The 15,072-nt window shown below is 43.7% G+C and overlaps 1 protein-coding gene and 1 long non-coding RNA gene across 3 annotated transcripts in view; one reads left to right on the top strand and one right to left on the bottom strand.

Moving 5' to 3' along the window:
* LOC134355806 (exostosin-1-like) overlaps positions 1-5,194 on the top strand; it is a 139,116-nt gene extending 133,922 nt beyond the window's left edge. The window contains exon 11 of the mRNA XM_063066245.1: positions 1,952-5,194. Within this exon, the coding sequence (XP_062922315.1) occupies positions 1,952-2,137 (186 nt within the window). The 3' untranslated portion in view covers positions 2,138-5,194. The remainder of the gene's footprint in view (positions 1-1,951) is intronic.
* Positions 1-15,072, bottom strand: part of LOC134355811 (uncharacterized) — a 70,400-nt gene that overhangs the window by 34,661 nt on the left and 20,667 nt on the right. The window lies entirely within an intron of this gene.

Here is a 15,072-nt window from a genome sequence, read left to right as displayed (position 1 = left end):
CCATTGAGGACATGTATAGCAGCAGGTGCAGAAAGAAGGCCTGGAAGATCACTGGGGACATCAGTCACCCCAACCATAAACTGTTTCAGCTGCTTTTGTCTGGCAAACACTACTGTAGCATTAAAGCCAGGACCAACAGGCTATGGGACAGCTTATTTCTACAAGCCATTAGGTTTTAAATTCACATGCCTGTACATTGCAGTGGAGATTTTTAGTCCCCCACATTGTGGAATGGGTGTGAGATTTAAATAAATTCTAAATTGTAGGCAAAGGCATGTAAGGATTTGAAAATGAAGATGATATTAATGCGGTCAGGAGCCAGCAAACACAGAGCCATTGAATGACTAGGACTAAGTGATATCCCAGCAAAATGTTGGGTAGTTCTGGAGAGTAGATGATAAGAAGCCAGTTGGGAGTATGTTGAGAAGTCATACCTAGGAACTTAGGAGAGCAGCAGAAAAGGTGAGGCAGGGACAGAGGGAGCAATGTTAGACAAGTGTAATAGGGTACTCTTGATAATGGAACAGATATGTGGTCAGGTGCTCACCTAATGGTTACAGTCAAACACTGTCATTGTCTGGTTCAACTTTGCATTTATTAGAAAGAGCAGAGTGGGTGGCGAGGAGTTTCTGTTGGAGGCAGAACACGGTGTCTTTGACCTCTACCACAGGTGTTCTTCACAATATTTGAGTATATTCTATTGGTGAAGAACTAAAATATCCTTGAGCCAAATAATTGGAATACATTGACTTTGGTCTTTATAGAATTTATATATTTTGTTTGTTTATTTATTTATTTATTGGGATATTGTGTTGGGGAGCACTTCAGGTCCAGTGATCACAATGCTATTAGTTTCTATATAATTATGGAGAAGGATAAGTCTGGACCCAGGGTTGAGATTTTTGATTGGAGAAAGGCTAACTTTGAGGAGATGCAAAAGGATTTAGGAGTGGATTGGGACAATTTGTTTTATGGGAAGAATGTAATAGAGAAATTTTTACGGGTTTACGTACAAGCTCCTTACTGGCAACAGCAGGAATTGAACCCAGGTTGCCTGGACTATAAAGTGTTGTGCTAACCACTACGCTACCGTGCCACCCTAATTTAATTGGAAGAAACTTGTACTCGGACTTCTACGTATCAAGCACCACGATAGTCCAGAGAAAATAAAGGCTTTGATGAATGTGGAGATTATAAATATCAAATTGCCTATGGAATCTCTTGTTGGCTTTGAATGATGCAATATCAGGCACCACTAAGATGAGAAATAACTGGTGGTCCAAGTTGAGAGGATAACAAGACTTCTAAGTAACAGATTCTCTGTCAGGAAACCTGAGTTCAGCCCATTGAGGTGAGAAGCTAGACATGCACACTCTGTCAAAGAAGGAACAGCATACTTACAAGTGTACTAGTTCTAGAAGGGAAGGAACTGTGAATCAAGCAGTAATATGTTAAAAAATGGGCTAACAATTAGACTTATTCCTAAAGCATTCATTTCTTCTATCAGACGTAACTGAGCCATTAGTCTGACAACACAGTAGCGCAGTGTTTAGCACAACACTTTACAGCACCCGCGATCACTGATTGGGGTTTGATTCCCACCAATCCCTGTAAAAAGTTTGGATGTCCTCCCAGTAACCACATAGATCTCCTCCAGGTGCTTCAGTTTCCTCCCATATTCCAAAGACCTATGGGTTAGGCTTAGCTCGGGCATGCTTCGTTGGTGCCAGAAGTGTAGTGACGCTTGCAGACTGCCCTAGGCACAATCCTCAGACTGTCATTGGCACCATTGACACATTTTACTATATTTTGATATACATGTGACAAATAAAGCTAATTTTTATTTTCCCCCCAGTATTCCTTATCGTTTTATCAGGATTATATACTGTGTGTTGTTTTAATCTGAGTTCTGGTATACTCATATTAATCAAGGATAAATGTTATTTTTCAGTCATCCAGAGCTTCCAGATGGGCTGATCCAGACCACTTTGCTCAACGACAAACGTGCATGAATACTTTTGCAAGTTGGTTCGGATTCATGCCTTTGATCCACTCCCAGATGAGGCTAGATCCAGTTCTCTTCAAAGATCAGGTGTCCATATTGAGAAAGAAGTATCGGGACATTGAGCGACTCTAAGAAGCACAAAGCCGTTGATTGTTGGACTGTGTTGTGAATAAAGCCATCTTCAGCTCAACAGGTAGCAATCTGCACAAGGTAACTCTTGGCTGTTAGCCTTCGATGTACCCGACGTATTCTTCAGGCTCGCAAACAGCTGGAATCGGCTTATTGACTATGATCAGTGTGACAGTTAGAATTTAACCTTGTGTTTATCACTTTATCAATCTGAGAGACTGGATCGATATCCTGTCACAAGGAATATCAAAAGAACCATGAACTTCGAATGAAGATTGATTACTCATTAGCACTGTGAAGAACAAAGTGAAACACTATTCAATTGTTCAGAATAGAGTGTCTTAAATTTTGGCCTGGACACAACTGAAGGCCGACTAAATACCACTTAAGCCAAGTATGTATTAGGAAAAGTGAACAGTGTTTGGAATGGCTGGCCATCAGGCTTGTATAGGAATTGGCATCAGGGCATTCATGACAAAAGAGCATGTAATTCAGTTTCACCAATAATAACTGCCATGTTAACTATTAGCATGCAAAAGAATTTATTTCAAAATAAAAAATATGCATAATACACTGTCCACTACAGGATAACCGTTACTGTGTAGGAGGGAGCAGCGTCCTCAGCAGTTCAGGGTGGTCTGCCACACAAAATACAGATTGCTGATTGCCTGCATGTTAACATGCCTTACAGGTGACCTGCTGTATGGCTTTTACAAGGTCAGTGGGCTGACCTATGGAATTAAAACATTGGCTTTGCGTGTTTTAAAGCGATTGGCACGTATGGTGCTCAGACAAGGGGTAACCCCTTGTTTCTATATAAAGTTCTATTTTTTAAAATGGCAAGGCTATGTTAGCCTTTGCTCACAGGTACTTGAATGTCTGAAGACTTGAAGGAGTGTTGAGCGTGTGGCCTTTTAATCACTTTATTTTGGTTAATAATGGTTCAACCTAGTTTTTTATATGTAATTCACTTATTTTCAATAGAAACCCCAGTTCATCTTGTGTGCTGAATCTCCAATCAACATTGTCACTTCATAATTAAGGGTGTGAAAATGGGCCTTGTTATAATGTACGTAATCTTGTATATTTATTTTGACAATTGTGTATAGTGTATGGTTCCAAACTGACAAAGCAATGTGGGAATAAGTAGATGGATAACTGTAAAGCAAAACAAATTATTTTGTATAAGATGTACATTTCTGAGGTTTTCTAACATATTTCCAATGTTTTTCGTAGTGTATCATTGCTTTATATATTAAAAAGAATTCCCAACTGGTTGGAATGACATGATTACACACAATTAATGGGATTAAACCTACAAGTGAGTGGAAAGAATACAAAGCCATATATTTTGATTAGCTTGCATAACACTGTAGCTCCATCAAAGATAGCCTTTGTATAGATAGTATCACCAAAGACTTGTCCATTTGATGTGCAGATGCTTTTGTTAATTTAATTGTACCTTTTAGAGCAATTTGCAAAATGTGTTTGTACCATTGAACATATCGTAGAATGGATCACTACATTTCTGCTGCTTCTGTTAGTGTTTTGTTTTTGTACCTTGAGCATTTGCACACTTACTGCCATTTCTTTCATCTAAATGTACCAGTGTACTCTGCTGTAATGTCACAGTGGTTCTAGTGAAACAAGTTCACCGGCTGAACTGCTGCCACTCTAGAGCCTCTGCAGCCTGCAGTCTTCTCTTCACAATCCATGTTATAGGTTTCGAATTAACCATGTTATTTTTGTTACATGTTTGGGACTGATATAGAAGCGAGGTGCTAGCTAAAGGGGTTACTGCAATAATAAAATTTGTAAACAGCAGAGGGTAAAGTTGCTTGATCCGTTAAATTGGATTATTAAAGTATAAAGAAAGCAGCTTTAGATGTTGAGCCCCAGGATCGATGTACTTGTTACCTTTTTGATGATCAAACTTTTAAATTTAAACATTCTGTTCAATTGCATGAGTGATGGTATAAAATAATATACCATTCAAGAAATTCCAGAAAATAAATAATTTTGTTTTAAAAATAGTGCTGAAACCTAATTTTTATTTAAAAGCTGTAGTCTAAATTACTCAAAACTTAACTTTAAATATCTTAGTTACACTACTGGTTTCAAGAAGTGAATATTGATCAGAATACCTGTTGTTCAGCTTGGAATAAATAGTTCCTCAAAAATATTCAATTACAGCAAAATACTTGTTTATATAGGGGTTTTTTTTCATCACTTTAAGGATGTCCTACAGTGCTTTTGAAGTACTTTTAAAATGTAATCCATTTGCACACTGCTGGCTTTCAAATACAGCTTTCTGTTAATGAAAAGATAATCTGCTTTAGTAGCTTTTGAGTGAGGGAAAATGAGTGCCATGGGATTTGTTTTTATATGCACCCCACCTTTAAAGTACTATTTAAAATCTGAACGGATACATGGCTTCCCCACAGTCATTGGGGAAGAGCTACGTTTTAAGTTCAGATGGTGGGCCGTGGATTTTTCTTTTAAATGATTGCATTTAGCTTAGTGAAATGCAGACTAAGGTTCAGGTTTGAACATGAAGCATTAAAGAATGCGCACAGAAAGCTGAAACTGTACCTCTCTGGAGGCACTCCGGTTATGTGAAAGATCTTTGAAATACAGGCCAGGCAAAAAGCTTTTGTAAACCTTTGGTCCAATACTGCCATCTTTTCAAGTCTTACCTGGAGGCAGAAATGGTTGCATTAGGGAGAATCTGAATGTTGTATATTTAATTCATCTTCCCTAACATGCCTTTTTTGCTTTAGGAGCACTGGAATAATTATTAGATGTTTTACTGACATTCCTGGGGAGTTTTCTTTACAGTCTCGAGGGTACAGGCTCTAGAGCTGCATTTTACTTTGTTTTATTAATTTTTCCTATTGATAATAAGTTTGCACCACACTTGAAATATTCCATTACCCCTTAAACCCCATCATGCCCTATGTTTCCAGCTCTGTAATTAGTATTATGTTGGTTCATTTTATAGACATAAATAATTACAAAACTTAGAAGATAAATTGAAATTTTGTAAGATTTTTTGTTAAAAATAAATGATATTTGATAATACTCTGACTTCCATTTTAATTTTCTTGTTTGTTGTTAAGAGTTTCATCTTGTACTTATTACCTTTACAGAGGCCTCTACAGCCATCTGAGGACTCAGGAATAGACAACCCCTTAGGAGAACTTCATATTTGACTTGAGTAATTGCCTACTACCTTTACAGTGTGTAGTTCATCTATAATCGAATCTGTGCACTGTAACTAACGACAGTCTACAGATTTGATTATTGGGTGGTGGGTTGGAGATATGTCTCTACTAAAAGTGAGGCAAGGCGCTCCTTCCCTCCACTAGCCTGCAGGCCACCCTTGGGCAAGGTGTATCATCAGCTTAGTCCCCCAGTCAGAGTCATGTGAGCAGCCGGTGCATATCACAAGTCCTAGTTATGCAACCAGTGACAGCGGGCAGATAATGTTTGAAGAGTATTGATAATGGCTGAGGTCACCCATCTTGTAAAGACTCTGCCCAGAAGAAGGCAATGGCAAACCACTTCTGTAGAAAAATTTGCCAAGAACAAACATTGTCATGGAAAGACTGTGATCGCCCATGTCATTCGACACAGCCCATAACGAACAAACGTAACTAATGTGTTTCTTCCTTGGACTTTCAGCACCTTTAGTGTCAAAGCAGATTTTTACTGAAATACTTACTAAATCTCAGGTAAATTCCTCAGAAACTACAATCTCAGCCAATAAATTTGAGTCTTCTATATTTACATAGTTGTGTCAAAACTTGCACGTACCACAAGACTCAGCAAGTTTTGTAAAGTGGAACTGAGAAGGCCAACATTTTTAAAAAGATTGGTGCATCTTCTTATTTATCATCTTAGAAATCTTTTGTGATAGGGCCACACTTGAGTTTATTATCCTCCTTGGTCTTGTGTGTGTAACACTCAGCTTGTCGGCTGTGGAAGGCTAGGGAAGGCTTATCTCTGGCCCCACCAAATGTGTGAGATTGAGGTGCAAAACCTCCTGTTTGGGTGGATACTGCATGATGTGTCGTCCTGTTACAAATCCACTTCTTGTTCTTGCTGATTTCCAAGGTTCCGAGCATGTCTAGCAAGGTCTGATTAAACCACTCGGGCTGGGGATCACCCCGCAGATGATAGGGTGTGGTCCTCAACTTCTTGACTCTGAGCATGCTCAGTAACTCATGTATGAGCCTGTCCCATCCCTGATCACTATGCATCCACCTAGGGAGGCCATAATAAATGAAATAGTTCTCCCATAACACCTTGGTCACCATGGACACCTTCTGATCCTTGGTAGGGAAAGCTTGCGCATACCTGGCGCACATCTGTGATGACTAAGACATTTGCCATGTTGCTGGCATCTGGCTCTATTGCCAGGAAATCACTACACATCAAGTCAAGGGGCCCCTCACTCTGTAAGTGGGACAACAGAGCTGCCCTCGTAGGCAGTGTCTTCCTTCATATGCATCGAATGCATGACTTGCAGTATTCTTCGACCTCTGGTTTTATTCGGGGCCAGTAAAACCGATCTCTGAGCAATCCATAGGTCTTTTCAACCCCCAAATGTCCAGAATCATCATGAAGTGACTTCAACACAATCCTTCAATACTTCTCAGGCAGAATCAGCTGGGAACGCTGAGGATGATCTGGAGGTGACGTAACCAGGTATAGGATCTGGTTCCTCAATTCCAATCTGGGCCATTCTCTCAGTAATGGAGGCACTGCAGTGTGTTTCGTCTTCTCCGCTTGGGCCATGTCTCCCTTTCGACCACTGACCAAATGGTACCAATGCCCGGGTCAACTCGCTGAGCAGCTGCCACTTCCCCAGGACTCAATTCCTGTAAATGGATTGTCTTCAGAGCAGTCAGGTTACAGTAAACTTGTGGAGTGGTGTCATCAGAAGCTCCCAATTGATCTACCGCTCGATCCTGCCCTTGCCTTCCCTCTGCCTTCACCGTGATGGCAAAGTGGCACGTGGCTTTCACTCCCAGGGTTAGGAATGCTCTCCCACTCTTCGTGCATGTCCAGCCCTTCACGCGCCCGTCAGGGCAGAGCATCAGCATCAACGTTCCTGCTTCTAGGCCAGTGCTTCAGGCTGAAGTCATAGGTGGCGAGTATTTCACCAAGGTCAGGATATAAGGGGATTTTTGCCTGTCCTCACCTCAAACTTGACACCATAGAGGTAGTCGTTCAACTTATCCACCACAGCCCATTTAAACACCAAAAACTCCAACTTGTGCATGGAATAGTTTTTCTCAGAGGGCGACAAACTCCAGCTGACAAACACAACAGGTCTCAACCTAGTGCCCTGATCCTGATAGAGGACACCTCCTAAGTCCTCTCTTGCTGGTATCCGCATACAATACATACAGCAATCGGGGGTCTGCAAAAGTAAGCATAGGTACGTGGGTCAGCATCTCCTTCAGCAACTAAAAGGCCTCCTCACATTTCGCATCCCACCTTGGTCCAAAAGGCTCCGAAGGGCTAAGGTGCTCTTTACCCTCCCCTCCTTTCATCCTCCCTTTCATCCTCAAGGGAGGGTAACCACACAGAAGCAGATTTAAAGGGTAACTCACTTTCACGTAGCCCTTCACGAATCTCCAAAAATAACCACAGAACCCAAGGAATGAGCACAGAGCGCTCACAGTCTGGAGCCTCGGCCATATGGTCATTGCCTCTATCTTAGACAGATCTGTAGCTACTCCATCCCATTAGACTATATGCCCAACATAGCCGACAGACAGCTCGCAGAACTGGCAGTTGTCCAGGGAGAGTTTTAACCCTTAAGCTTTCAGGCAGCCCAGCAGTTTCAGCAGCCTCACTTCATGTTCCTCCAACGTGGACCCAACGTGAGGTCATCCAGATAACACTAATCCCTCAAGCAAGTTCATGTCCCCCACCATTTTCTCCATGACACGCTGGAAGGTTGCAGGGGCTCCCGATATGCCCTGAGGCATCCTTTCAAACTGGAATTATCCTATTGGACATATAAATGCCACCTTCTCTTTGTCAGCCTCTCTCATGGAGATCTGGTAATATCCACTCCTCAAGTCCAGCACACTGAACCTCTTCGCACCACTCAGACAGGCCAGCATGTCTTTAATCCCTGGGACCATATACTGGTCAGAGACGGTACGCCTGTTCAGAGTCCTATAGTCCACACACATCCGTACCTTCCCATTCTTCTTCCTGGCCATTACCACAGGGGACGCATAGGTGCTTCTGGACTCAGTGATGATCTCAGCTTCCTTCAACTTGCACAAATGCTGTCAAACGTCTTCCACCTCTGCAGGGGCCAGACACGGAACAGTATGTCCTCAGTCGCCCAGATAGTGTGGCGAGTGCTCTTGGAGCAACCCACAACAAACTTATCAGTGGAAAAGACACCTTCCAGCTTCAACATCTTCTCTACCAGCCTCCCCTTCCAACCCACAGGTACCAGGGAGTCTCCAAAATCGAATAACTCAGCGGTCGTCTTTCCCCCTTTTTCAGATAGTTTCTCCCCAGCTTGTCTTGCAGGGTCATTAGACATTACCGTCACCAGGAAATGCTGCACCAGGGCATCCCCCAATTGAAAGTGACCTCCATCTTTGTAGTGTCCCTGACAATATCACTGCCATCCTGTTCGTCTGTACAACCAAGGGCTTTTGCAGTTGGGGCCACACCAGTACCCGAGCAGGCACACCCAACTCCTCTTCGTGGTCTTCCCAGGCATCCACCAAGAGGGACTTGACCTCAAGCATTCCAGGAAATTTGGGGTTTCCCATCACTCTCGCTTCTTCCCTGGCCGTAACACAATTGGCTTGGACTAGGTGAACCACACAGTCCCTCGTCTAAACTCATTATCCAGCCCAATAAAGCCATGCACTTCCTGAAAAGCAGCTCGAAACAACAGGTGAATGGAGAATAAAAACATAGAAAACATAAAGCACAATACAGGCCCTTCGGCCCACAAAGCTGTGTCAAACATGTCCTTACCTTAGAACCACCGAAGCTTACCCAAAGCCCTCTATTTTTCTAAGCTCCATGTACCTATCCAGGAGACTCTGAAAAGACCCCATCATTTCCGTCTCCACCACCGATGCTGGTAGCCCATTCCACGCACTCACCACTCTGCATAAAAAAAAAACTTACCCCTGACTTCTTCTCTGTACCTACTTCCAAGCACCTTAAAACTATGCCCTCTCATGCTAGCCATTTCAGCCTTGGGGAAAAGCCTCTGACTATCCACACGACCAATGCCTCTCATTATCTTATACACCTCTATCAGGTCACCTCTCATCCTCCGTCGCTCCAAGGAAAAAAGGCCAAGTTCACTCAACCTATTCTCATAAGGCATGCTCTCCAATCCAGGCAACATCCTTGTAATTCTCCTCTGCACCCTTTCTATGGTTTCCACGTCCTTCCTGTAGTGAGGCAACCAGAATTGAGCACAGTACTCCAGTTGGGGTCTGACCAGGGTCCTTTATAGCTGCAACATTAACTCTTGGCTCTTAAACTCAATCCCATGATTGATGAAGGCCAATACACCGTATGCTTTCTTAACCACAGTGTCAACCTGAGCAGCAACTTTGAGTGTCCTATGGACTCAGACCCCAAGATCTCTCTGATCCTCTGCACTACCAAGAATCTTACCATTAATGCTATATTCTGCCATCATATTTGACCTACCAAAATGAACCCCCTCACACTTATTGGGGTTGAACGCCATCTGCCGCTTCCAAGCCCAGTTTTGCATCCTATCAATGTCCTGCTGTAAATTCTGACAACCCTCCACACTATCCACAACACCCCCAACCTTTGTGCCATCAGCAAATTTGCTAACCCATCCCTCCACTTCCTCATCCAGGTCATTTATAAAAATCATGAAGAGTAAGGGTCCCAGAACAGATCCCTGAGGCACACCACTGGTGACTGACCTCCATGCAGAATATGACCCATCTACAACCACTCTTTGCCTTCTGTGGGCAAGTCAGTTCTGGATCCACAAAGCAATATCCCCTTGGATCCCATGCCTCCTTACTTTCTCAGTAAGCCTTGCATGGGGTACCTTGTCAAATGCCTTGCTGAAATCCATATACACATCATCTATGGCTCTGACTTCATCAATGTGTTTAGTCACATCCTCAAAAAATTCAATCAGGCTCCTAAGGCACGACCTGCCTTTGAGAAAGCCATGCTGACTATTCCTAATCATATTATGCCTCTCCAAATGTTCATAAATCCTGCCTCTCAGGATCATCTCCATCAACTTACCAACAACTGAAGTAAGACTCACTGGCCTATAATTTCCTGGGCTATTCCCACTCCCTTTCTTGAATAAGGGAACAACATCCGCAACCCTCCGGGACCTCTCCCATCCTCATTGATGATGCAAAGATCATCACCAGAGGCTCAGCAATCTCTTCCCTCACTTCCCACAATATCCTGGGGTACATCCCGTCCAATTTGATGCTTTCCATAAGCTCCAGCACATCCTCTTCCTTAATATCTACATGCTCAAGCCTTTCAGTCCACTGCAAGTCATCCCTACAATCACCAACATCCTTTTCCGTAGTGAATACTGAAGCAAAGTATTCATTAAGTACCTCTGCTATCTCCTCTGGTTGCATACACACTTTTCCACTGTCACACTTAATTAATCCTATTCTCTCATGTCTTATCCTCTTGCTCTTCACTTACTTGTAGAACGCCTTGGGGTTTTCCTTAACTCTGTCTGCCAAGGCCTTCTCATGGCCCCTTCTGGCTCTCCTAATTTCATTCTTAAACTGCTTTATGCTAGCCTTATAATCTTCTAGATGTCTATCATTACCTAGTTTTTTGAAACTTTCGTAAGCTTTTCTTTTCTTCTTGACTAGATTTACAACAGCCTTTGTTCCTGTACCCTACCATCCTTTCCCTGTCTCATTGGAACGTACCTATGCAGAACCCCAAGCAAATACCCCCTGTATGTTTGCCACATTTCACTGCAGTTACGTCAGCGCTAGTCTGAACTAAAGCAAAGTCTGTGCCCGCCATTTTATCAAACCTCCAGCCCACAATTGTAACTTTGCCTACAGCTTTAACAGTACTCAACACGCACGCATTCGTTACCGGTAGCCCCTTGGATGCACACCACACTCAACCCTGGCAGCTTCCATACCCACGTATCGTAGTCGCTTTGCCGGACAATAGTTTAGCACAGAATGAAACACACAACCCACTGGTTCAATGCTCAGGGCAATCACATCCTGAACGATACTCCCACAGTTGTAACTCTCAGGTTCTGTTGGCTAAGTTTAGTGAAGACAGTCTCTGGTCCCACCAAATGTATGAGACTGAGGTGCGAAGCCTCCTGTTTGTGTGGATGTTGTGTGATGTGTCACCCTGTTACAAATCAGTACCACGAACAACAGACAGTACAGCATATGCAATTAAACGATATAGCTTTATAATTCTTAATTTGACCAAAAGGTTAGTAAAGCAAAACAAAAAGATGAGACACTCTAACGTGCACAAGTTGGAGCTCACGGTTTCCCTTCCGAGGGTCCTCCATCGATTTCCCTGGGCTTCGTCGACTCCCGGCCCCACTCCAAGTGTACTCCTTTCCAGTGTCTACAACCTCTCTGGCATCTTTTCTCTTCATCTTCCGCCAAACAAAAGACGCAGATCACCTAAGTCTCAGGCACGCAACAAGAAAAAAAACACTCCTTTCATTGGACGGTGCACATTCCAAAGCCCCCACTATCTCTAGCCATAACCCAAACACTGCTGCTACAGAAAAAACATTAAATTAGCAGTGCTTCTACAAAAAGGCCATTACATTAGCAGTGAAACCTTTCCCGGGGTGTTACGTGTATAAAATACACTTTCCTTCTAAGATGTTAACAAAGATTAAAATTTAAAAATTAACTTTATCACGTGTACATTGAAACATACAGTCAAATCGTGTCAGCAATGATTGTGCTGGGGGCTGTCTACAAATGTTGCCATGCCATAAGACAAAGGAGCAGAATAGGGATTTTTTAAATTATGGCTGATCCATTTCCCTCCTAACTCCATTCTCTTGCCTTCTCCCCCATAATCTTTCACTCCCTAACTAATCAAGAATCTATCAACCTCTGCCTTAAAGGCACCCAGTGTCCTGGGCTCTGTAGCCGCTTTTGGCAATTCCACAGAGCTGCCGCCCTCTGGCTTAAGAAATTCCTCCTCATCTCGGTTCTAAATAGGCATCCTTCTACTTTCAGGCTTTACGCTCTGGTACTGACCCCCCCAGCAAAGAAAGCATCCCAACAGGAATTCTGCAGATGCTGGAAATTCAAGCAACACACATAAAAGTTGCTGGTGAACACAGCAGGCCAGGCAGCATCTCTAGGAAGAGGTGCAGTCGACGTTTCAGGCCGAGACCCTTCGTCACCCCCTTCACATCTCCTCTATCTAGGCCCTTCAACATTCAATTGGTTTCAATGAGATTTCCCTCCCCACCCCCCAACCACCTCATTCTTCTAAATTCCAGCGAGGACAGGCCCAGAGCCTTCAATCACTGCTCATAACCCTTTCATTCCCGGAATCATTCCCATGAACCTCCTCTGAACCCTCTCCACACCCTTTCTGTTGATCACAATACTCCAAGTGAGGCCTCACCAGTGCCTAGACACCCTCCGCATTACGCCCTTGCTTTAATATTCGAGTCCTCTCAAAATGAATACTAACGTTATGTTTGCCTTCCTCACCACTGATTCAACTTCCAAATTAACCTTTAGGGAATCTTTCACGAGGACTCCCAAGTCCCTTTGCACCTCAGATTTTTTAAAATTTCCTTCCCGTTTAAAAAATAGGCTACACCTTTACTCCTTCTGTCAAAGTGCAGGGCCATACACTACCTGACAGTGTATTCCATATTATTTATTTATCTGTTTGTTTATTGAGACACAGTGTGGAATAGTCGCTTTATGCTGCACCACTTCCCATCGTGTCCTTCACCCTGTCCGTGAATGCTGCCCAACCTGTCGAATGTTTCCAGTATATATCTTTATCTCAGATTTCCAACATCTGCGATGTTTTGCTTTTGGGCACTGCAGTTTCTACCATTTCACCTCTGTCCCACTTTCTGGAGAATCAAATGCACCTTCCAGTAACTTATTTGATTCTGCATCCAGAGTTGACAGTGTGGCCTGCTTTGGACTGTAACCGAATGCAAAGAGAGTGACCAAGATGTAAGAGTGATGCTCCATTTCTGTTTGCCTGTCATCTTTATTCTCCATTTAACTCTCACTCTGACCACCATCTTTTTGCATTCTACACAGTTTAAAAAAAAATACTTGTTGGCAAACCACTGAATTCAGATAAGCCCTTTGGAACATCAAACATTTTCAGCTGGCGGTGCTGGCTCGAAGGGCGGAATGGCCTACTCCTGCACCTATTGTCTACTGTCACACTGCAAGCTCTTCAGCCCATAAAGTTGTGCCAACCTTTTAACCTTCTCTAAGATCAATCTAACTCTTCCTTCCTGCAATGCCCTCAATCTGTCTGTCATCTATGTGCCTCTCTAAGAGGGTGGCACAATAGCATAGTGATTAATGCAACACTTTACAGTACCAGTGACCAGGGTTCAATTCCCGCTGCTGCCTTTAAGGAGCTTGTACGTTCTCCCTGTGACCGCGGGGGTTTCCTCCGGGTGCTCCGGTTTCCTCCTGAGGTCCACAGACGTGCCAGTTGATAGGTTTATTGGTCATTGTAAATCGCTGGGCGTCACGGCTCAAAGGACTGGAAGTGCCTATCCTGCACTGTATCTTAATAAATAAACAAAAATAAATAAAAGTCTCTTAACTATCCCGAATGTATCCGCCTCTACCACCACCCCCTGCAGCACATTCCACACACCCACCACTCTGTTTTTTAAAAAAAATAAAAATCCTTCCTTTAATATCCCCACTTTTTACTTACCTAATACTTATGCCCACTAGTGGGCACGTGGCCAAGTGGTATTGGACTAGCGACCTGAAGGTCGTGAGTTCGAGCCCCAGCCGAGGCAACGTGTTGTGTCCTTGAGCAAGGTATTAATCACACATTGCTCTGCGACGACACTGGTGCCAAGCTGTATGGGTCCTAATGCCCTTCCCTTGGACAACATTGGTGTCGTGGAGAGGGGAGACTTGCAACATGGGCAACTGCTGGTCTTCCATACAACCTTGCCCAGGCCTGCACCCTGGAGAATGAAGACTTTCCAGGCGCAGATCCATGGTCTCGCAAGACTAACGGATGCCTTACTATGCCCGCTGGTATTTGCCACTTCCATCCTGAGAAGGTGTGTCTGGTTATCCACACAATCGATGCGTAATGATCTTGTACATTTCTACCAAGTCACTTCTCACTTCAGCCATGCCTTCCAATTCTAGCATACCTTAACCTTTCCTGTAAATTCAGATTCCATTTGTCTCAATGGTACACCTGAGGAGCTGCAAATTCCATCACCATCACAAGCTGCTGCTTCTTTTGCCCGTTACGCCGCTGGCGTTTAGGGCAGCAATGAGGGTCCTCCATCTCTGGTGGCGTTCACGGCTCCTTCACCGTGTCAGTAGCTTCCTCGGTTTACTGTCAGTTGTGCACGTCCTGGCTGGAGACTCAGGAATACCGTCACACTCAGATTGCTGTTTCTATAACAATTCTGTTTGACCAGTCAGGGTTGTTTGCCCTGAGCTGAACCCCCGAACCTGGAGGACCGGTGGGCCACTCTTGGTCTGGCCTCTACCTTTTGACCTGTTTGGCATGGGTGACCCTACCAAGAGTCAAAGCAATAAACCCCTGACTCCAGCCCACATAGCTCTCTGCCTCTTTGAGGCACACAAGCCTCCAAACCCAATGACAAGGTTGTGGTCCTCACGGAGGAATCTCTCTAGTACTATCAGACAAAG

This window comes from Mobula hypostoma, chromosome 1 (assembly GCF_963921235.1).
Source record: "Mobula hypostoma chromosome 1, sMobHyp1.1, whole genome shotgun sequence".
Lineage (NCBI taxonomy): Eukaryota > Metazoa > Chordata > Chondrichthyes > Myliobatiformes > Myliobatidae > Mobula > Mobula hypostoma.
This window is presented reverse-complemented; position numbering and strand designations above follow the sequence as displayed.